General features: G+C 43.4%; 1 protein-coding gene across 4 annotated transcripts in view; it reads right to left on the bottom strand.

Annotated features, from left to right (window-relative positions):
• Positions 1 to 23504, bottom strand: part of plekhg5b (pleckstrin homology domain containing, family G (with RhoGef domain) member 5b) — a 45292-nt gene extending 21788 nt beyond the window's left edge. The window contains exons 1-2 of one of the 4 annotated variants that reach the window (XM_029156642.3): positions 22801 to 23504; positions 11227 to 11303 (exon numbers count right to left, since the gene is read on the bottom strand). In XM_029156642.3, coding sequence (XP_029012475.1) covers positions 11227 to 11303; positions 22801 to 22861 — 138 coding nt within the window. In that variant the 5' untranslated portion in view covers positions 22862 to 23504. Of the gene's footprint in view, positions 1 to 3889; positions 3991 to 4545; positions 4741 to 11226; positions 11304 to 16340; positions 17143 to 22800 lie in introns of those variants that run through there. The other 3 variants (XM_055510178.1, XM_029156644.3, XM_029156646.3) reach the window with 3 other exon arrangements.
• Positions 23505 to 23707: the final 203 nt, after the last annotated feature.

The following is a 23707-nucleotide window of genomic DNA, read 5'->3' as shown; positions in this document are numbered from 1 at the left end:
TGTGCAAAACACATTGTAGAATCTACCACATCTTATTTTAGCTGTAGGCTGAAACATTTAGGGTTGAAATCAAAGAGCTGATCAAGATTTAATCTGTTATTTCCTGGTATTTACATCTGGATCTGATACACAACGTAGAAGAGAGCGACTTTTGAGCAAAAGTTGTGGAACAGACTAACACTAAATTAAAGTAGGTCAAAGAGAATAGGACTCAATATTCAATTGCAAATGCTTGGCTTTTAACAATCACTCAAGTCTGGGACACACTGACATCAATAAACATTTGCATTCTTGTCTTTAGCAAGTAAAATACATGATCTATAAAGACCGACCAGTATAAAATAATGAATGCTCCTGATAAACACTAGGAACTAGATTAAAAATAGAACTCAAACTCAAAGAAGTCAAGAAGTGAATGATAAGTAGCAATGGTCTGCTGTTGTGTTGTGAGGCATGATGGGGTATAGTGAGTTGGGCTTTAGGAGGTAGTGGGTAATGTGCAGCACCTACGATGACATCAGCAATATCTCCTTTTTTCCACATTATGAAAAGTGGAAAATCAGAGTTGTACTGTTCTACAACAACACACACAGAAGCACACAGCTGTTTGTCATGGTGGTGCCCACACCCACAGAGCGCACTAAAGCCCCTGTTATTGTTCCAAGCAGTCATCATTAACCTCCACACACAAACACACACTATAGAAACTATGAAATCAAAGTCAACCTGAATCAACACAAAACACAACAGCTCCATATCAGGGACAATGGACAGTAATGTTTGGTTACGCCGAGCACAAACTGTATTGTCTGGGTCCAACTTTCTGTCCAACACTAAAGGTTCTCAATGCATTTTAGCCTTCGAATGACATCCCGATTCGATACAGTGTGTTTAATCGCACAGGACAAGGACTTTGGTGCTTTCCATCACTTGCATCACCAGCATGTTGTAACATGCAAAACATCTGTGATGTAGCAACTGGACCAGAGTCCTGTCAGCTGTAAATTACGTTAGCATTTACACGGTTCCTTGTCAGTCGTGACGTCCTGGCGGCAGCTTTAGGCCGACCCGTCATTGTTGTTTCGCTGAAGAACGTGAAGAACCTGACATTTTCCCCATGGTTTCCAGCGAGTACAAAAGAAAACGCTGCAGCGTATCCCAATAAACACACCCACGCATGCAAATCACCGGTTAGCAGCAAAGTCGTGCACAGTCTTGTTTAAAGAGAATGAGCGCGATGAAGTCAGTCGAACACCCAAACGGGCTCGGGGAGGACGACTCATACGTCTACAAGACCTCAACTAATCACCGGTAATCTGAAGTCAGACACATGTACACATCACCAGTGGATCATAATCTATGACTGGGACAAGCAGCGTCTCATTTTCACAATCAAACACACCAGTGCACCCACTGTTGACCTACATAAGTAGAACATATTACACACGGGCACTGAACCATGTCGACCGCAAATAAAATAACTGTTGTTGATGGATGTGCTTTTTACGGGGTTTCAACCCTGATCTGATTTGAGACCAAAAATACATTAAGTGGTAAAACATTTGGTCTTGTCAGCACAAACCCCCCTACTAAAGACAAAGCAATAAAAATAAAGCTAATAAAAAAAGTTTTATTTATTTTTCCTAGACTTTAGCCTTACTTTTTAGCATTACATGATTCTTTCATCCTAGGCATCCTGCACAAAGCTGCTCATTCTGTTTGGGGTTTAATTGCAATTATATTATACTACAATACTAACTACTGCATCAGCCTTGGTTGCCAGCCAGGCCGGAGGCACCGCCGGTCAAATGTTACAGTCCGTCGCCCTTTCCTTTCGTCTTTTTCATAAGTCCCAGTTCAATTATTGCACAGTATTGCCATTTGCTGGGCCCAGTAGGTGAGACTGAAAGCAACGCTGTGAGCACTGAGGCTGCAGGAGATCAAAGGCGCAGCCAGGGCAGCGTGATTTATTTTTTTCAATAAATAAACAATGCATCTGTTGAGGAGTGGCATGGAAGCGGCTTTCTTGCGCCGCCGCCTGTCCTCTGGCCAGGAGAGGAGACGCGGGAGGAAAGCCAGGGCCCGGCTCCTTCACTGCCTCTGTGTAACAAGGCGCCTGTTCCCCATTAACAAGTGTCCCTCGCTCTGGTATGGTACAATCCCAACACCTCACACATGGATTCACTCAAACAGAGGCACTTGTTCGGTGTGTGTGTGTACGTACTGTGTGCGAGCGTGCGTGTGTGTGTGACATAAAAAAAAAAGATTCTGTGATGATTCCTGAGCAGATGTCAAAAAAGTGATGTCATAACACCTCTAGCATTGTCACACATACTAATAAACTATGTGAGTTTCACAATTTTCCATTTGACATGACAAAGGTGAGGTAAGTTATGAGCTGTTTGCCTTCTGAAGATTAGACCTCCTGAAAACATTTATGGTGCCTTCCCAGATGTCTTCAACTTGATTTACCTTCCTGTTGTGATGAACTGGAAATACATTGTGTGCATGAGATTAATTTATGGATTCCAGACCACTTTTTGCGACTTGCTTGTTTGGTATCACCGGGCAGCTCGGACACAGTGCAGACTGAAGCCGTGCACAGGATTTCATAATGTCGCCCTCCTCTTTGTGGTGACACATCGCTGCAAAGACGTGTTTGTTTTTCTCAGAAGTTGAGCGATTTTCGGTCACTACACGGTGACGTCACTTTCAGATTCACAGTGCGAGACAACCACAGACAGGCTTTCAGTAAAGGGGGTCATCAAGCACAGAGTAGTAAAGGTTTTCCAACTCCTGTAGTCTACATTATAGAACCTTTATCACTTTGAAATTGGAGTTTATTGGCTTAGTATCTCTATTTGGACTCTTTATTGTAATCTGTCACCTCGTTATAGTCAGTCTAAGTCTCTTTAGAGGCTTTGTTCTCCGTTGGCTGTGAATTGGCATCTTGTTTTGATCTTCTTGTTAATTTTTTAATAAAATGAAATGCACTCATAGGCACATTTAAAGAAACAGACCACTGTGTAAAATCCATAAAAAACGCCCTCATTCAGTGTCATCACTTTCACTTCTTCTTATTTAAAGATATTTTCAGGGTCATTGCTGTCATGTTGTCATTTATCATCTCTCCTTCCCACTTATAATAACCGTTTTCCATCTCTCTATAATCATGTAGTGGTTTAGCATCTTTTTCTGGCAGTTTCTTTGCAATAATCTTGTGTAGTTTGATATCAACAGACATGTTAAGATTCTTGTCATTCGGCCTCTGGGCCTTTGCCAGGTATGTTGACTCTTAACTACTCATTAACTCAGGTGAATAGTTGGCTTAACGGTGCATCTATTTACAGTACAACCCCTGTCACAACGTTATCTCTTCCCCCTCTTATCACATACTACACCAACCTTTTCAATCAGATGCCCAATGGCAGATCTAACAGCTCTAACACCTCCAGGTTTAAGCATTCACCACTAAAAATATCAGTAACTCAGAGGAACAAACAATATTTCCTGGAAAATACTGTAACTCCTTTTTAGTGGAGGTAGTCTATGCATTCCAGCAAAAGTTATGTTTCAACATGCACTGATGTTTGCCCAAGAAAATATTACCTCCTCAATTTTCAAAAGCTTTTTCCCTATGTGGATACTTAAGCAAAAGCGAAGCAGATTGAAATGTTCTTTGAATGTTTTCAGGTGTACATCTGCTAAAACACCAGTGACCTCTACCCCAGCACATATTTACACCCAAATGACACATGCCACTGTCACAGTATACCCACAGAAATAAACAAGCTGAAAACCCACTGAATCCTCTTACACCCAAAGAACCTGCTTAACGTGGTTCAGTTCGGAGCGATCAATACTACTGCAAAAGTAAAGCACCACTCACCGGCAGCTGGTCTCCCTCTGCTCTAACAAAGTCAAGTGTACTGACTGCTGTCTCAGGCAACACTGGCTGGACTGTGACGCAACCAGCCTTCCTATCCATAGCTTCAGGGCAGGAGAAAGAGAGACAGACAGGAAGCCGATGAACAAGACCAAAAAAGGAGGAAGTTATTCAAAGTAAGTCAGAACTTCAGCTGAATGCAAATCTGAACCGAGTTCATTCCAAATACCTTTACAGCCCACTCATACAGACAGAAAAATAATTTAAAAATAGCAAACATGAGGGCGTTACAGAGCCTCTAATGGGATGATGTCTAACAGTATATTTTCATTCTGCCTTTAAGGTTTTCAGCTGTTGACTGAACAAAAAAAGGTTTTTGGTCCAAGTCACTTAAAAATCCAGAAAACCACCTAATACACATAATACACTTAGTACGAATAAATTATATTATTCTAATTATATAGAAATGAATGTTAATATTAGTTAAAGCAGAACTTTACTTCAGCAAACCTTTAGCTTTTACAGAGAATAAATAAAAAACTGCACTAACAAATGCAGTGATGTGAAGTGTTTCTAGAAATCAGCATCACACTCTCAGTTCAGCCAAGATAGAAAGTATTACTGTGCCTTCATGTCAGAGGATCATAGACATTATTTACCTGCCATGCAGACTTCCATGTCTAAGGAGGGAAAGCAGCCCCTTTGAGTTTTAGTCCAAGAACTAATTCATATCTCTGGACAGACGATGAATATTAATCCCAGTTTTAGACCCAACTCACTCCTCAGTCCTAATCCTAAATTAATCTAACAGACAGAGACACAGAGAATGTGACAGAGGCAGAGGAGCTCACCCTATTTACTACAGCAGTCAACAGGGAAGATAACACACACACACAAAATATTAACCCCGCCTACCCTCTCAATCACACCCCCACGCGCTTAAACATCCTGGCTGACTCATACACTTCCACCTAAACTGTCGCTATAAATTTATATGACTTTATTTTCTTATTTAGGTCCTTGCTGAACTCTCTGACTTTATTTAGTTCTTCAGATGAACTATGACCCTGAAGAGACAGAAGGTCAGAGGAGTTCAGTTTACTTTAAATGTGCTGACCAGGGGAACAGAGAGAGTCAATCTGTGCAGACAACACACAAACAGCATCAACAAACACACAGTTATAATGGCATTTACTGTACTTGGATTGATTTTAAATAAAAATCCTAAAATAACAAGTTAGTTTGTAACTGTAACCCTGTATTAAGCAGCTGACAATCTACCAGTCTACCATCCAGCAGCTCCCTCGAAACAGCAAAAGAGGGTCAGAGAACGTGTGACAAAGTAATTGCGATGCTGTTCAATTCTGACACTGAAGAGGACGACTTTAGTGGTTTTAATGTGCAGAAGGCAGCGGTAGTTAGTGATCAATGACTTTTGTGGTACACTGCTGTAATTTCTACAGTATTTTACTTTAACCAGCAGTGTTAAATGCAATGCTTGTAAAAAAAACTTTACTGTATTTAATTAGAAGTTAGAAAAATCTTTCTGTGTGTAATATGAAAAAAATCTTTTCATAAATTAAAATGTGATGGGTGCAGCTTAAATTCAGATGCCCCCTATAGTCCGGAAATTATGGTAGTTATCTCTAACTTTTTTGGACAGTTAAGATTAACATTCCTCCCACAATAGTGATGTCATCAGTGTCACCCTGTTTGGGAAATTCTTATAATCCATTATTTACATGATGACTAGCCCAGAGAATATGCGGCTACATAGGCTATTACAGAGCAATGGAACATCCACACAACCTGCACTGAAAAGTATTTTATATTAATAATAAATGGTACATCTAATGTTCAGAGGATACACAAAATACATGGCCCAAATGCAGAAAACAACATGCTTAAACATTTTGTAACCTCATGTTAGTACAAGCTAACAAGGATAAAGCCCGGCTGGCATGACTCAGCTTCTAGACAGTCTTGCCTGAATGATTGGGTGTCTCACCCTAATATATAAATGGGTTTTGGTTAAAAATCTAAGCTTTGTCAGTCCCAGCTGACTCAGTTAATGTGAAATTTATGAAGTTCAATCAATTCCATGAATTAATGTAAGTCAACTTACATCTAAGTCAACACATCATCCCAGTGAAAGTACCACTTGGATGATGTGTTAATATTGTGTTACAGTACCTTCCTGTCAAGAACAGGTAACTGCTCTGACGCCAAATGATTCACAGTCTTACAGTCATCCTCAGCTCCGTCTGGTCTATGACACCTCTTAGGACTGGAAAGTACAGCTGCGTGGATGCTTTGCAGCAGTTTGTGTGTGTTGGTACATGAGAGGGCTGAGAGCCTGTTGCAACCGCCGCAGTGGCGGAGTTCCACAAACATAATCCGCTGGAGGAAAATGAATATGGAAGTATTTTGTGCGAGGAATGATTGAAAACAGGGAAGTTTTTGTCTGTAGGATAATCGTGACAGTTACATGCAAAGCGTGGGAGGTTATTGATCTTTAACATACCTGTAAAAGACAAGTTCAGTTCTTACTTTATTACTGACTTTAAAAGAAGCGTTTGTTTGCCGCTATTGCTTGACAGAGATGGTTTACACAGACCTGTCAGAGTAAACTGAATCACAGAGGGGTGATTAATAGTAAATGGAAAACAATATCCTAATGCAAGACATGTCCAGCCAGTCTCAGTGAGACTGCTGCTAAACACAGCTCAGAGCTGTCTGGAAACCCGCTTCCAGATACAGTAGATCCAACAGATCTGTGATGACTTTTAAATACATTTCAGCCTCACTGAATAGTCTACAAGTCTAATTAAACCTGGATGCATTGTGTGTCCTGTCAAACAAGCTAGAAACTGCTGATTCACCTCCGTTTATCTTGGCACATGGAGGCAGATTCTTTATGAACGTTGCACAAAGCGGACACATTTATAAAACGCCAAAAACTCCCATCTGAATTCTCCAAATGAGGTTCAAAGAGACAGTCAGGACAAATAGCAGATGTTAACGTGTGCCAACTGCACTTTTTCTTCTTTTTCTATAGTAATGTCATGAGTTTCAGTTGCTATTGATAGCCGTGCCGACTGGCGGTCTCCAGTTGTAGCTCACGTACATGAACCATGAACAGCAGCTTTGGTAAATCTCTGCTTCTTGGGTCCGGCACCACCAGACACAGCAAACAGTGATTTGTTGAGTCATCTGTAACATGACGGGTAGTGAGCGGCCTCTCTCGATCTGGTTTGGGTTCTGTTGCAATAAAGATGCTCCTGACTGCCTCTGGCCAGGTTGCAGCTCACACCTCAGCTTGTTTACAGTACATGTACGTCAGTAACCCGGTTTCTCTGCTATGTAAGCACGTAAACCAGATGACATAGTGTCAAGGCTGACTTCATTAGAAGATTTCTTAGACTTAGACAGTTTGCACTGTGAAGAAAATGGGAAAAAAACTTACACAAAAAAAGAGACTCTTCTTAGGAGTATGAACAATTCTTGTAAAAGAAGTCACAGGTTAATTATTTGTGGGTTGTACATTATTGAATCAATACCAAAAAAACATTCATGAACACCAGGAGAGTAAAAAATGGGGAGGCTGATTTAATAGTGTATCATCAGGCATGAGAAGCAGGAATTGCATGCGTGGCCTGACAGTACACCTGAGAACTGAGTGTACTGTCTAACTGTGTACGATGCTATGATGAGTAGCACAGTGTTCAGGGAGCTGCCTGTTCAAGGATACCACATAGATCCTACACTGAACGGCGTCCTTTAGACGGGGTTTTCTCAGTAAACAAAAAGGCAGAGGCCAAACTCATCCTTCCTTTGACAAGCAGCTAGTGTGCAGTGTCTCACTCAAGGACCTGGAGCCAGAAGCGGGGCTCGTAATAAACATCAGCAGAATATTCCTCAAAAAAACCACAGACCAAGGTGGATGAGGAAAGTGTCGAGAAAGACAGAACAAGCATGCAGATGTTTCAAACACATCCTTCACCCTGAAGCAGTGAGACCCTGTCGGCTGAAGGATGCGTTACGATCATGCAGGGTGTTGGTGTGAATGCGCGACACCTGGGGCATAATTCACCCCTACCAGGAAATGACACCTATTTCCTTGTCACCCCCTGCTCTTTGGCATATACAGACAGCGAGCGTCCGCTGCAGTGAGAGCTCTACCTTAGATGCCTTCACGGGACCTCGTCAGTGTCAGTTAGGTGAAATATTGGCCCGAGCAGATCGGTGGGACGGAGGCAAGATGTGAGTGGAACTAGTGTGGTTGTTAAAAGAAACCCACACCGTTCCTCGCAGGGTATGTTACAATGTGCAAGCCTGTACTAACCGGACTGTGATGATACGCTGTGACTTACTCATATGTGACTAAACGGGACTAAAAAGAGAGCATAGCTAATAACTAAATGTGCTATAAACTGTAAACATCTGCTGAATACAAGCCTCTGTCCACTAATATTTCCATTGCAAAATGTCAAATTTAGTTTTTTACCATTCACCAACTTGCAGCCAACAGCACAAAACTTTTCATTCTTTTGCGAGTTCCCTTCTGACTTTTAATAAACACACAGATGAACAGATAAGAGATGAATATGAATGTTCAAGAGAAAGGCAGAAAGGGCGCTGTTAGCCCTGTGCCTCCAGCTGTTTGAGTAGGGAGGGGCGCGTTACCACGGCAACCCACACCTTCCATCTCGTCTGGTTCTGTCTTGTCAAAATTGAGAGGAGGAGGGAAATAAAGAAGACAGAGACAGAGGGGGGGGGGGTGTTTGGGATCTTACACCTCATCAATGCTGAAGTCCAGCTCTGCAGAACAAGCTCAGACCAGCACTAAGCGCAGACAAGGACAATCAGAAATGAATCTCACCACATCAACCAAGCGCTATCGCCGCCCGCTCACGAGACACTTTGACCGTCCTCCAGTTGGGCACCGGCAGACGGGATTTAAATCCCAGCGACTTACACAAACCCACAGCAAAGACTCCCAAATCACAGGGAAGGGACGTGTCGGACCACGTCGACGTCTCCGACTGAGGCGAGGTGTAATGTGGTGACAGCATTAATCTATGGCAGCAGAAGTACAGAGAGAACACCTGGTGCCATATCAGTTATTAAAGTGCAGGTGAACTCATTAGGTTTCCAGGCTGTTCATGCTGTGACTGGATAAGACACAGCCCCATTGGGAGCTGATATATGGCAGGAGGAGCACCCAGAGCAGGCTTGTCTGGGAATACGCTTCTCTCTCTCTCTCTCTCTCTCTGTGTTTGTGTCTGCTCTGTGTCCTGCTGCCAAACCATTATATCAAAGGCACTACTCAGACTTTCAAAAACTCTTTAAAGGGAACCGTTTTCCGAGTAAAAACCTTTTCTTTGATGCGGCTAAATTTGTTTAGTTTGGGGAGTGAACAAAAGTCCAGTGATATATTTATGTTCTATTCATCCTAGGAATGTGTCTCTCACTTAACAAGCAGACTTGACCAAGCGGCGAAGCGAAGCCCGGAGGTCAGGGTTGCCGTGACATTGCCCCCTGCTGTTTAAAGCTAGTCACAGGCAACTATTGCACAACAGAGCTCAGTTTTGCATAATAAACACGGTGTCAGAACAGATCACGCTCCATAATTTTGACTGTTTCATAATATGAAAATGCCAAAACTAACATGACTCACTTTCTTACTGTCGTTGCTTCGCACACGAGAAGCATCAAGAATTGTGACACCTTGGAATTTTCTGTTTATGAGGATCAGCAATGATTAACAAGTGTAAAAGAAACAAAATGATGCATCATGATGTATCAAGTCGCACTTTAACAGCTGGTGAATCTGCATTTGGTCATAGTTGACTGTTAATAGACAGTTGAGTGTTTTCTAAAAATAGAGTTAAGATTAACATACTCATTCTCTTGTAAATAAAACGGACCAAAACACATTTACATCATATCATCATGTACAATCTGCTGTTTATCATATTTTTTGAAGATCAGTGGACCAGGGGATGGGGGTTTTGAATATAAAATTCCACTTCAGAAACCGGCATTAGATCAAAACAATGATAGTGGTATGAAAGCACCATCTGTGCTTCTACTCCCTCTGTCTGTCAGTGTGTCCCGTTCCACGCTAGGCTACAGGTCGTTCCCCAGTCACTTAACATCACAGCACCGACCTTGACCCGAGGATACTGGTGACGTCAGGAATACGTCGCTCTACATCATTTCCTCCGTGTTCCACAGCAGGACAATCCTCGCTAACACATACAATGTGCATATTTAGGTAATCCAGCACATGAATGCCTTGGTTCACACCTGATGCACAATTTTGTGAGCAAATCCTCAAAGCAAAGAATTCTGTGATGAGAGACCGCTGAGTTTCCAGCATTTGTGTGTGTCAGGGAAAGTAGGGTTGGAAGATTGAATAATGAGACCAGCAGGGAAGGGATAGATCAGGTTAAGCCCACTGACTTTCTTCTTCTCTCACTTTATTATTTTTAGTTACCATGGAGAAAAACTATATATAACTGCTTCTCTCTTCATGTGCTGTCTAATCTTTCCATCTTTTCCCTCTTTCCATTGTTTTCACAGAAAGGACAGCAGGGCACAATACCTAGACTTAAGTGGAAAATCCATCTAATGCTCACTTCATATAGGATGGAGTCGTGGGGTCAAAGTTGACAACCCATGACAGACAGACAGACACTGGTTTCCCCTGGTCTTCTGGCTAGACGTCCATTTTCAAAAACCAGCGGCTTCAAAGGAATAATTCATTTCACAGTCTAGTGGCCATGCACAAAGACCCGACATTCACGGCCCTTTTAACACATAAAAGAAGAAAAGCAGCTTTGCCCCTCTGGTTCACCTTCACTCTGTTGTAATAAACACACCATAGAGACGCAATAACCATCCTCAAAGGGCCGAAGCTTAAACGGAGAAACTGGACTTATGCAGACATGTTACAGGGTGATGTTATCTTTATTTAAAGGTTTTAAGTTTCTGTTTAACGCTTGTGGTGTCTTCTGCTGGTTTAGCAACGTAAGTCCTTCTACTGCAGATTTTCTAAGTTCATAACAATAGAATATTTTCATTGCTAGTCAATTAGAACATAAACATAGATCAAACATTTGACATGACTCATAGATTTAATTTCTCATCTTTTTCTTTCAGTTCTGGTCTCTAGTGTCTGGTCAAGACTAACTTTAAGTGGTCTCGAACCAACAAGGGCAGACGCAGCATTTGGGGGTAGGAATATTAAAACCTGTGCAACAACCTTGTGTTTGTTGTGTGGGTTATGGGGCAGAATTAGCACAAACCTGCCTTCAGGTTCGAGTACGTCTTACCTTTGATGCCCTCCGGCGCTCAGGACACTCTGGATGCTGGCACATCACCCACTCTTCCTCTTGAACGGGTTTGTCATCTAAAACAGAACACACAAGTCAACTTGACATCTCACCTTTTTACTACAACACCAAAGCTGCCAGCCAGTCAGCTGGAGATCAATTAACAATTTTTTGGGGAGGGTAAAGCTGTAAGAACACAACGTTGGCATCAATACTGAAGTCACTGCCTGTGTTTATCTAAGGAAGAAGCAAAAACGAAGTGGGGAGAGTGACTATGAGAAGAAACACTTGCACACAGTGCACACAAGAAGCAACTGTATGTCATGAAATGGAAAAGCCGTCGCTGCTTAAAGTGATTTCTTTCAAAGGAAAGCTCAGAGGGAAGAGGGTGTGGTGTTTTGTTGGGACGAGATCAGAAAGAAATGATAAACAGCCAGAGACAGGAAGAAAGTCCATTAAGTGAGAGGAACTCCTGATCCAGTTAGTTGTATGAAAGTGCATTCACCCGGGGGAAGCTCGCTGCTCCGGACTCCAATTCACAGTAACAAATCACCACTCCTCCAAAATCTACTTGACCAGTGAGCCAATGCTGCGTTGAAAGCAAGATGAAAGGCAGTGTTTACATCTAATACTTCTACACGTACACACACATGATAATGATATCATAACAGCGTGCCCCAGTGTTTATCTGTCTGCATAATGAGAATAACAGGCACTACATGCACAGGATCAAGGAGACTCCAGGCTTCAGATAACCAATTCATTGTAATGTTATCCTGTGTATCCCTTTAGTCAAATCAATATTGAAATACCATTACCAAATATTCAGTAATAGGGACAGGCTGCTGCTTAGTGGCTGAACTTTAAGGCCCAACTTCAAACAACAGTTTGCCGTAATGAGATAAGTTGTAAGGCAGCCGCTCTGGGCTCGTGTGCAGAAATAAGTCACCTTGAGTCATCCGCTTGGCATCAGCTACAGTCGCGGGTCAGGGGTGCTTGTCGGGAAGAGGGAAAACACTGTAATTGGTGCATACCACAGAGTCCTTGGCCTTCCTGGTGAGGAGGCAAGGGTCACCATGTCTACGTTCAATCTACTGGAGAGAGCCCGCGGTCTTGGCAGTGGTTCTGTTGAACTGTACTTTGACACCTTGGATTGTTATGATTAAATAAAAAGTAAAGCTGAGCTATCAGAATTCTGTTTTTTCTTTTTTTTAATGGTCATTTTATGCCATTTTTTTCACTTTTTTACTTTTCACTTTTCACAGCAGGTAACAATTAGCTTAGAATTATATTATTTAATGCAGTTCTGGCATATCATACGATTTTGACCTCATGGTGACACTACAGGGCAGGGTTTGCCAATGTTATATTTTATGGGTCATCCTAAGGGGGTTGTGAATGGCGTACCAAATATAAAAAAGTCCCCATCGCATCAAGACATCTCAGTGAAAGTCACAATTTTCAACCTCAAAGTGGTAATAAAAGATGGCTGGTCACCAAAGACAGGGTGGTTCATCATCTGGAAACTAAGAATTTAATTACCAAATGTCATACTAGTCAATCCTATAGATGCTAGTATTTTACACATTTGTAATCAAAGTGTTGGGGTGACTGATCAGCACTACCATCCAACCGTTAGGCTATGCTGCTATCATGGCTAAAGGCCCCTTATAACATTATACCATTCCACTAACACAGACCACCATTCTGTTACACCAATAAGGAGATGCGGAAATGAATCTCCTGTGTCTCTGCTGTGCCTGGAGCCGTCTAAGCACTGACTGCCAAAGGCCCTGAGGTCAAAGGTCGCCACGCGCTTTGTGAGCAGCAGACTGCAGCGGGGGCCTTGGGCTTTTTCAGCAGTGTTTGTCCCAAAAGAACAGAACCTCCTTACCACGGTCAGACTTCACATTCTGTCCTTTTGAGACAAATGTTGCTGGGCTCAATCCCCAAGAGTCAACACACTTCAAGCATCCTTGCTCTATTTGACTCATTTCCAATAAAGACACTTTTGTGTTCATAAAAGCATTTTTTAATTAACACTGAATATATTGTTTAACTGTACACCTACTATACACTGAATCAACATTCAAAGCTGTGATAGGAGTCTTAATATGATACTTTTCATTTATTAAATATTTGATTTGTCCCTCTTAGACTCCTGGGCCTATTCACTTCTTCCTGTTCATACTGTATCTTGGAAACTTCCCTGCTTTCTCTCCCTGATGAACCGTGATTCCTGAACTCAGCACTGCTGAATAAGCCAAAAGCAAACACAAGCGCATGCTCGACACAAACACCCGTGACAGCAGACAATGAGCAATGCACACTAAAGAGACAGTAGAACGTCCCATCTATGCAGGTCTCTGCACAAAGAGAAAAACTGCCTGAGGCTAAGTCCTATTAGGAACCCATGAGTGAGCCAAAGTTTCAAATGGTGAACACAACCAAGATATATTCTCATTTCTCAACCTCCAGTTTCTCATATTTTAACTTTATTACAATTACAATCTTCACAAGCTGTTTTACCCACAGCACACATTAATAATAGTTTCAAATAAGAATGATTATACATAAAACTGGCATCTTATATCTTCATTTAACAGGTTTTTTGATATCCACTGCACCATTAACCAATTGCCAATATGTGCAGCTTACACCTTCATGCCAGGAGATACTGTACATGTGAAACGGATCCTTGGAGACAAACACAGATGGCAAGCAAGCAGGACGCCATACGGAGTGGGAAAACTGGCAAAGAGGTGGTTGTCTCAGCAAACAGACAGGAGCGTTAAGCAGAGAGGAATGTGGCATGAGAAAAGAAAGGCAGCTGAAGATACCGGACATGTTAACATGCTGTGATTAATGGATTTATCACCCGGTCTGACCAATAAGACAAGGGAAAAAAGTTTATTTGTCTTGATTGCAATGACATCTAAAGAGTCAGGTGACTAAACAATCACACTTTTACAAACAGAATTCATCAGAACCTCAGAACATTCCTCAACAGGTGAATGTTTGGAGGCTGCGTCCGATGCAGGGGGTTTAGTAGTGAGGGCCTCACTGCTTTATGTTGTTCTACCCCCTTAGCGGTTAAATCACACACATGTTCATCACAAAGTCTCCCAATAAGCAGCCTCCATTGTTCTCTCTTCACCACCACATCTGAGCTAACCCAAGATCTTCGTGTATAAAACTAAAAAGCAACACATGTAAACTGTTCCAGAAAAGGGCGGAGAGGCTGTCGACTTTATAATTTACAAGTCAGGGACAAACTACATCTCATTTTTTTGGGAGACTCGCTTTGGCATTACTTAATTGCAGTGAACATAGTCCTCATCCTCCAGTTTCTTCATGCATGGAGGTCTGGGGTCTATATGTCATTATGATAGAGGATTAGCAAAAGACTCAGTCTCCTGTCACCATATCTAAGAGAGGCCACGACAAGGATTACAGCATTGCTTAAATGTTTTAGAGCATTTATGTCAGAAAGTACAGTAATTGGTCAAGTACAAATTGATTATTGCATAACAGCACAGCAGACCTGCCTTTTTATGGGCCTTATTAGCACTAAACTCCAAGCAAAACAGGGTCATATTCTGCTATTACTGGAACCCGTGGCTGAATAAGAATTCCAACGTGCACTTGTACACCAAGGATAATATGGGCGGCATATCAAATCCTGTGTACAGCAAAGAAAGAGGGAAAAAGCTAATATTCCGAAATTTCATGATAGATTCCTCTAAAAAGATTATTTCTCACCACAAAATCGCAAGGAATTCTGCTTTTTCTCTGTCTGAAGGTTGAGTGTGCCACGCATCAGTTATCCGCATTAAAGCCATCTCCGGGTCTGAATTCATTAACGTATTGTGCTCGTTGCCAGGTGAGTCAATGAATCAATCAGCTGTTCTCACCAAAAAACGTGTTAGGTTCTTTTTTTTAGGTTCTATGTCGCAAATACAACAGTAAACCTGAGCTTGTATACTGTACGTTCTGAAAGACAACAACCTAAGCTGAGAAGCTCCAAGGCCGAGTTCTCCAACAGAGGTCCGCGTTTTCAGTGGAAAACCGGTGCTTAATTGCATGGTGCAAAGGTAGAGCAAGGATCAAAGCTTCCCTGCTTCCTCTGTGGCATTCCTCCGCCCCAGCAGGCACTGTCCTCACGCTGTAGCCGAATTTTAGGGACCGGGAAGAGCATTCCTCCCCAGACCTATGATATCGCCTCCCTTTCACTAATGGTAAAAGTCAGGCAGCGCAGCGGAAAGCGAGTTCCCCTGCGGCACATCAAAAACGCTCAGAGAGGGGAGACGGAAGCGTTGCAATGTAGGGTTGAACTTCTTCAGTGGTAAATATTTTATGTCAGGCTGGTCTCATCTACTTGTTCCTTCTCACTCTTGTGAGGCTGTCTTCATGCCAGGTTCCTGAGTGCTTTCCACAGGAGAACAAAGCCATGAAAGTGGAAAGTGATTTCCATGATGTGGACAAAATCCTTAGCTTGAAATGCAAGTGAAGCAGATACACAGAACAATACGAAGCAATTTTAATCCACCTTCTGTGTCAGCCAGCATCGTCTGCGTGGATCAGGATTAATCTTAAGAGAGGTTGTATGTGGCCACGTGGTCATGATAGCTAAGGCGAAGGAGACAGGAGGCTGAATACTGCACTCATCAGCATGAAGTACCACCGGCTCATTTTGCTGTGATTACAAGAACACCTAATGATCACTGTGGTAAAAGCTGCCTTCAGGGGTCCTGCCTACCTGCTCCTACAAGACCAGCCCATGAGTGTGACCCCACCTACTGTATGTGGAAACGTCCCATCCACTTAAAGACACCTCACATCAGTTCTGTTCTGCTTAAAGGCTATCAAAAGCGCTTCTAGTTCTCCACAGACATCCGCCTTCTAAAAAATATACAGTAATACTTATTGAAAGTGATTTCAAAGCTAAGGGTGTTGTGTCATCCATACATTTCTACCAAGCCACCTTTATGAAGAAACCATACTTTAGCAATCCATTGCCTTTACATTAAAACTAACTCATCTGTTTCAATGTGAGAAACATCAAACATAAATCCGCCATTTAATCAGATGAGCCAGCTTGTTCCCCAGCTTACCGTAGAGGTCACCGATGATGTCCAGGGAGGAGGACCAGGAGAAGCACTCTATTCCTGCTTGGCTGAGTGGGGACGGCAGGGCCTCCAGCTCGTAAACGCCACGCTTCTTCCAATTTAGGAACATTGTCGCTTCTTCAGTTATAGTAACTAATATAACTTAATTGTTCAAATCAATGATCCCAAACCAATGTGTTGTTCTCACTCAGTGCATAACGTCACTTCATGAGATGTAACACCCAACCAGCCCCTGACCCGCATAGATCTTTTGCAGACAGTCAGTATTTCTCTCTCATTAACCATCGTACAATATCGAACTTGCCAGCCCAGCTCAGCTTCACAACCTGCCAACGGAGAACATGTTAATGATGCAGCCCTCCACCTGCACAATTACCTCATCCAGCTAAACCACAGAACCCTTTGAGAGTTCAGTCCAAGTCTGGTTCTACATCACGGCCGTTCCAAGACATCTAAGAGATTTTCCTTGAGTATAATCCATCGCACCTCCAGGGGACCATATTATTGACTCTAAACCTGGAATAAGCCTCAGTTTTTAAGTAGGAAGCAAGGGATATTATTGACCACACTTCAGTCCGCTCAGCAAAGACAGAGGATGTATTACTGACTAATGCGTCCCAGTCTAAATGGAAAGGTTCTTTTGATGCCTCTTCCTGTTGATTCTGTAGATTCTTCCTCTTGTCATCTTGTAAAAGCCATTCACCCAGAGCTGCTGCACTTTCTAATCCATTTACAGTCACTGACCTAATGCTGGCTAAATCACAGGCGCTGACTGCTAATTGATCCTGCAAATCTGCCCCCAGAAGCAAGTAAAGTTGAGCCTTGACTTTATCCACGGCAAAGTTTCACCAACTGTACAAAACCTGTGTGAGGCAAGCTACTGATGGTAAAGTCCAGTGTGGGATCTCCTGGCAATAGGGGGGCTTTCTGCCCACTCCGTCAGACAAGTGTTGTATTCATGCAGAAGTGAGTTGCATGCTGGGATGGGCAATCTGGGCCAATGGGTTTTTGGCTAAGTGACACAAAGATCTCTTTTAAACCTCCTCCTACATCCAGAGTGGACTTTCTTTATGTCGTGCGCAAAACTGTAAATGGCGGAAATTGTTCTGCATTAATTAGCGCCCTCACCCTTTATGCTCCCTGGAAGATTTATTCCCTGTTATGAACGCAGAAGCTCTGTTGCGAACAATCGCAGTTATTTCTGTGGAGGTACAGTAGCGTGCTCACAATGGCCTCATGGAGATGAGAAGCACCAAACGGACGAGAGGAGAACTGTTTACTTGAAACCAGCAACGTGCAGCGAGACTCGTCACATAGAGACATAATATTTTCCCCAGTGCTGCTTAACAGCTGATGCACTGCTATTATGGCTCTGAAATGGCACAAGAAATACTGTGAGAATATACTCGGCCGGCCGAAAGGAAGGGAGGGATGTTGTCACACAACGACCCACATGTCCAATTTTGGGATAAGAAATTAGAGGGTAGAATGGGAGCCGGTTTGCTGCTCAGCTCTGGGCTTTGCAGACATATGGTAATAATCTGAAGCAGCTTTGAGCACGCGGCTTCCCTTTTGAAGCTTCCCAATCACTTGAAGAGAGCAGTCGTGCAGCATGTGAACTGGGCTGCAAATACAAAGGGCAATTTCCAAAGAGGTTTTAAAGAGCCTCATGCATACATCATATCAAAGGAAAAACACATTTTATAACTTTTGTAAGACCCAAATGTACCTTTTCCCATTGTGATCCTTTTCTTATTTAAATGCATTGTGATCTGATCCAATGATTTTTATTAAGATATGTTACATGAATTGAGAAACAGCCCAGTGAAATGAAAATAGCACCTGCCTAATGGCATGTGGCTCATTAGAGACATTCATCCAGTACTTTGTTTCACTGGCAAAAAAGTGAGGAAAAAACTACACAACATAGTAATAATGACATATTTAAATCAGCAAGTTAGAGTATGAGACTAGATAACAGTGCAGCCAGCAGACAAACTGTGTCCCTAAACATTTTTTTTCTGATATTGTATAAAGCTCTCTTTATTGACACTTGGTTAAATCTCACTGTGAGACAGCAACCTGCACCCAGAAGAATATGACAAATGATGAATTAATTGAAATGTTTTTTTGGTGTTTTGAAGTGTCTGTTAATACCACTCAGATTTGTCTCCATTATATATGACGCCACAGAGGATTATCTGCCAATCATCAAGCATAAAACGTACAAGGTGGAACTGTTCTGTTCTTTGTATTTGGTTCCATCAAAAAAAAATAATACCATGAAACAAGTCATGGCCTCCAAAGCTCACTGAATACATCTCATTTGTTTGATCCACGTGCAAACTGGAATGTCAAACCAGCGAGCTATGTGATTATGGAGTCACCCAAACTCTCAGTCACAATACACCAAGTCTATTGGCCACGATGGAATAGTTAGGGCGTGCACGGCTGGATTACAGGATGGGACCAGCACCGGCCCCGGGGCTTAAAGATTAGAGACACTAAAGGAAGGAGACAGCTAGACAACCATCAGTACTGTATATCCAGTACTGAAATACTATCTATTTGTCATGCCCCTGGTACAACAATGGATTTTTTCAGTACTCCAGTACTCTTTATTCCCTCAAGTAATAGTAAACGGAGCAACATATTACATGTTATTTCCCTCATTCTCCGCATGTTCACTGATCCACCTCTAATTAGTTAAAGTGTGAGACATAAACAGCCCACACCGCCTCAGTGACAGATTCACACTCACTAAAGTATTGATGGGGTTTTGAGAAAGGAGCGCGTGAGCTTTCGCAGTGGGGCAAGGCTGTGAAGGAGCGTGTTGGAGTGTGTGCACTGTAGGGAGGCGGCGTACGAGCTGGAGCGTTGACGGAGTCGAAGGCTTGTGCGTGCCCATGTGGAGGAGGTCTGGGGTTATATTTAGCACGTTGGCCCATCAAACGGGCCGCTGTTAACCCTTCAGCAGCAAAGCCTCGCCTTGGAGCATGTTTAAACTTCCCTGTGAATCCTATCAAGGAAAACATGCAAATGAAATGACGTTTTCCACTCAAAAGGCTCATTAATGCTCCATTCTAAAACATCTCTACTCAGACTGTATTTCTCTCTCAGATGCAAAGTGTTTATTCATGCATTCACTTACATAACAGAGCTTTTCCTGCTACACTAACTAAGAGCTCTGAAAGCACACATTCAGGTTACAGCATTAAAAATGGGCCTTTTCACTGCATGTTCCATGGTGATTGTCTCTAACGTATTGGGGACATAAAAGTGTCACCTAAGCGAACGTGCTAGTGATACTAACAGTGGAAAACAAACTGACACCCCATAACACAAATAGGCCGGGTCAGTCTCAGAGTAGCTCCTTATTGTTATGGGTGTAACAGATCTGCAGTCGAGGCAAAAACCACAGTGTCACTGTTGCAGACACGTCGCCCGCTAATTATCTACAACACTCTTAGTCCTGAGATCTAAACTGAACTGACATCTCCTTTAAATAAATCCAACAAAGTCCAAATGGAACCTTTGTCTTTTATCTGAGCGTTTAGAACAGGCCAACTGGGACCAGTCCAGGATGGAGCCCGTCTCTGGTCCAGTGACAGCTGGGGTGGGCTCCAGAACCCCCACGACCCATTTGTGTGTAAGAAGTTTGAGTAATGGACGGATCTCAACAAACTGAGATCTACTGAAACACAAGCAAATACACTCCTCGGCGTCCCTGGACACCTGAAATGCAGGATCATACGACGGATTCACCTCACAGGAACACAGACCTTTCAGTCGTTCTTGACTGGGTTTTTGAAATGTTACATCCTGAAAAGAAATAACCCCCAAAAAACTTTAGCTACAACCGCAATTTACACAAAATGCAAAAATACAACATGTGAAACAGGAAGGCAGGTTGAACTACAGCACAGATGTACTTGGCTTCATCCAAATGCACCCAACATGAGTGCTTCGCTGCAGGAGAAGGGTGTGGAGGACTGAGTTTATTACTGAGCGACATCGTGTAATTTAACAACAGCCTGTCCTTAAACCAGCAATCACTCTTCGACTTGCTGATAGGAATAATCCCATAATTGAAACAATCTGGTTGAAACTGCAGTGGGGGCTGCTGTTGAGAAGCCAATAACAGAGGCAGCGGGAATCAAAAACACTTATTCCATAAAAGCACAGTTATTGACATGTGGAAACCTGCAATATGCATAAACAGTCATTGTGCTGGTGTGGAGGTTATAAGCAGAAGGATCCATGCTGAGGTAAACGTTTAGTGCTGAGAGTTGGAGAAGGTGCATTTGAGACTATTATGTGAGACACAATGAGAAAGAGGCGCATATGACAAAGTTTCAGATGTTATTTAAATATTTAAAAACAAAATCCCAATTAAATATATGAGGCTGTATTACTTTACAGCGTCCACATGCAAAACAAATGAAAATACAAAGCAGAGCCCAACGGTTTCTGCTTCTCTGTGAGCTGATGCAAAACAGCCGAGTGGGTGAAGGACGAAGAATGTGCTCAGGGCAAAAACGCAGCACACCATCTTTAATTTTAACACGCAAAGAATAAGCAACGTCACAGAACCAGAATGTCAGAGTATAAGTGCTGAGACTGCAGAAGGATATTTCCAAACACACAGAAGCAGTTGGAAGCAGTCAGATCATGTGTCATCCTTACCTGACTGACGCAAAGCAGTGTTTCAAACCAAATGCACGTTTCAAATTGGCTCTGGAGCTGCAGAAGCGTTCTGTCTAACTGACCCTGTCCTGTGAACAACATCGGACTCAGAAAACAAATAAAGGGTTGATGGATCGTGAGACTGGGAGCGTTGCAGTTAGGAGAGAAAAAACTAAAAGTGAGAGGAAACCAGGAAAAGGCAAAAATGCACAGAGAGGAAGAGAGAAGGGAAAAGAGTGCCAGGAAAAAAGTGGAACAATGGGAAGACAAACTTAAAAAGGAAGTTTAAAGTGTGACAAGCGATATGCACACACACGCACACACACACACACACACACGCACGCACACACACACACACACACACACACACACACACACACACACACACACACACACACACACACACACACACACACACACACACACACACACACACACACACACACAAATGTCATGTTTTCTGGTTTCCTCTTAAATACTGCTAAATAGACCTTGTGTTAATTTTTTTTTTCCCCATCAAAGACTGAACTTTGGTTTACAGACTGAATGGACGAGGGTTTTGCGTTTGAGGAAACTAAACCTCGTCTCTTAGAGGCGGCAGCGTGAGAGTGCTTGGCACCGACTGCCCTGCTGACGGCTGCCAGCACAGGTGCTCCACAGGGAACCGCTTTGGGCCCTTATCACAGGCTTTAGCCTTCACCTTCAGAGGTCCTGAGGGACTCTGCTTCATTTCTCTGTCCAACAACAGAGAGCACGTGTACCAAAGCATAACCACAAGTTTTCTAATTCAAAACGAATGTCCCTCTGGGATTAATACAGTTTCCTGATTCTTGACTATGAGCTTTAAACCTGGACAAAACAAAACAAACTAATGAAGGTCAAACTAAGAATCAATAAATCAAGAAAATGCTGGTGAATTAAAGACATTAAAAACCAGAACCAAACATCTAATTACCAACATAAACTGTTGGCACACGCACTCGTGAAAGGATCATGTGCGATTTCTACAGATGCTCCTATTTATGCAGACTGACATTTTAACACAGACACTGAAAACAACAAGCACCGCGCTTTGCAGCGTGCGCTTTTGTTTTTCGGCGGTGGACAGAGACCAGACAAGACATCTGGCCTCAGATTAGACCAGTGTGTTTAAGACAGGCTTAAGACTCCAGTGGCCTGGAACATTGAAGGGTTCCAGACTCAACCAATTAAGGCAGCTCAACCTTAACTCCGTGCTCACTGCAGGAACCTGCGGACTCCCCGTGAATGCGTCCAGACAGAGAGCTGCAGCCCCGGCTTTGATTGCTTTAGCAATTAGCTGAATAATTAGCAAAAATGCTAATATTTAATTGAATTATTGTTTGGACAGCGGTGTCTATAATGTGATGGTTAACATGGTTTATTTGGGGTTTGCACAACACAACTCACTAGTGTGATGGGTTTTGACAATTGTTAAACACATAGTACAGTGTTACAAAGAGTGTGGGACTGGTTATCACTCTTTATTAACAGAGGCCCATTAGAGTGAACTGGGTGTGTGTCTGCCTCCAGCTCACCAGATGCAGTCATGTGAACTAGAATGACTGGAAGAAGCCGTAATCCGCACATCTACGTCCTGGTGGTCAAAGTTACGGCAGCTGCTGTGTTTACATCCCCCCAGGAGTCTGACACTGGAATAAGGCGTCCAGGTGACTCACAATAAGGTGGCGACTGGCCGCTCGCTCACGTACTGCGTTCATAAGGGTCACTTCGTACTTACTGAGTCGTAATCGCAGACCAAGCCAGCTTCTCGGTGGCGACTTGTGCAGAGCTGAATTCATGGTCCGCTCGGACGCGGTCGGTGGCTGAAGAATCTCCCGCACCGGCGGCGGCGGCGGCGGCGGCGGCTCGGACCGTCGGTCGGTGTGGCGGTGGCGGACTCGGACTCGGGCTCGGTCGCGCTAAGCACGCGCCGGTCCTCCCCGCGGCGCCTTCATGGTCTCCCCGTTCCCGGCGTCGTGCTCGTGCGAACGGCGGCGCGGCTCGCGCTGCGGGACGTGGCCGGTGGCGAGCGCGAGGCTGCGCGGTGAACGTATGGAAAGAGTGACGAGAAAAAGCATCCCCCGGGTCCGCGGGACGTCAGCCGGGCGAGACGCTAGCAGCCACTGGGCGACCGCTCCACGTCGGCGGAGCTAAGCCGGTTAATGACCTGTTGCTGACTGCTCGCATGCGAAAAAGAAGCCCCTCGTCGTCCACGAAAAGGTCTTTTGGTGGAGCTGGTTCGGTGCGGGAACCGGATTCTCCCGGGGGGGGGCTTCTCCGTGGTACTTAAAGCGGCGAATCAACGCGCGGTTTTCCCCTCCAGACACTTCACACTACGTACACCTGAATTTGAAGGCATATCGTTCGCTGCTTCGCCCTCCCCGGTCAACCACTGGCGAGCCTCCATTCATTCAAACGAGCCGAACGCACAAAGGCTCGATGCGGTCTCTCTCGCGCCAGTGGCGCAGTGTTGCCGCTAGAGGCGCCAGAGAGTCGACTGGAGATGCGTTCAAGTCCCCAGGACATTCATTGAGATGGGGAATCCATGCAGTAAAATTCCAGAAAAAATGCTATTTAATTTTTATTAAAGTAGGTTTTAGCACAGTGGGTGTTTCAGTTTAAAACCAATTGTTTTAATGTAATAT

This window comes from Betta splendens, chromosome 7 (assembly GCF_900634795.4).
Source record: "Betta splendens chromosome 7, fBetSpl5.4, whole genome shotgun sequence".
Taxonomy (NCBI): domain Eukaryota; kingdom Metazoa; phylum Chordata; class Actinopteri; order Anabantiformes; family Osphronemidae; genus Betta; species Betta splendens.
This window is presented reverse-complemented; position numbering and strand designations above follow the sequence as displayed.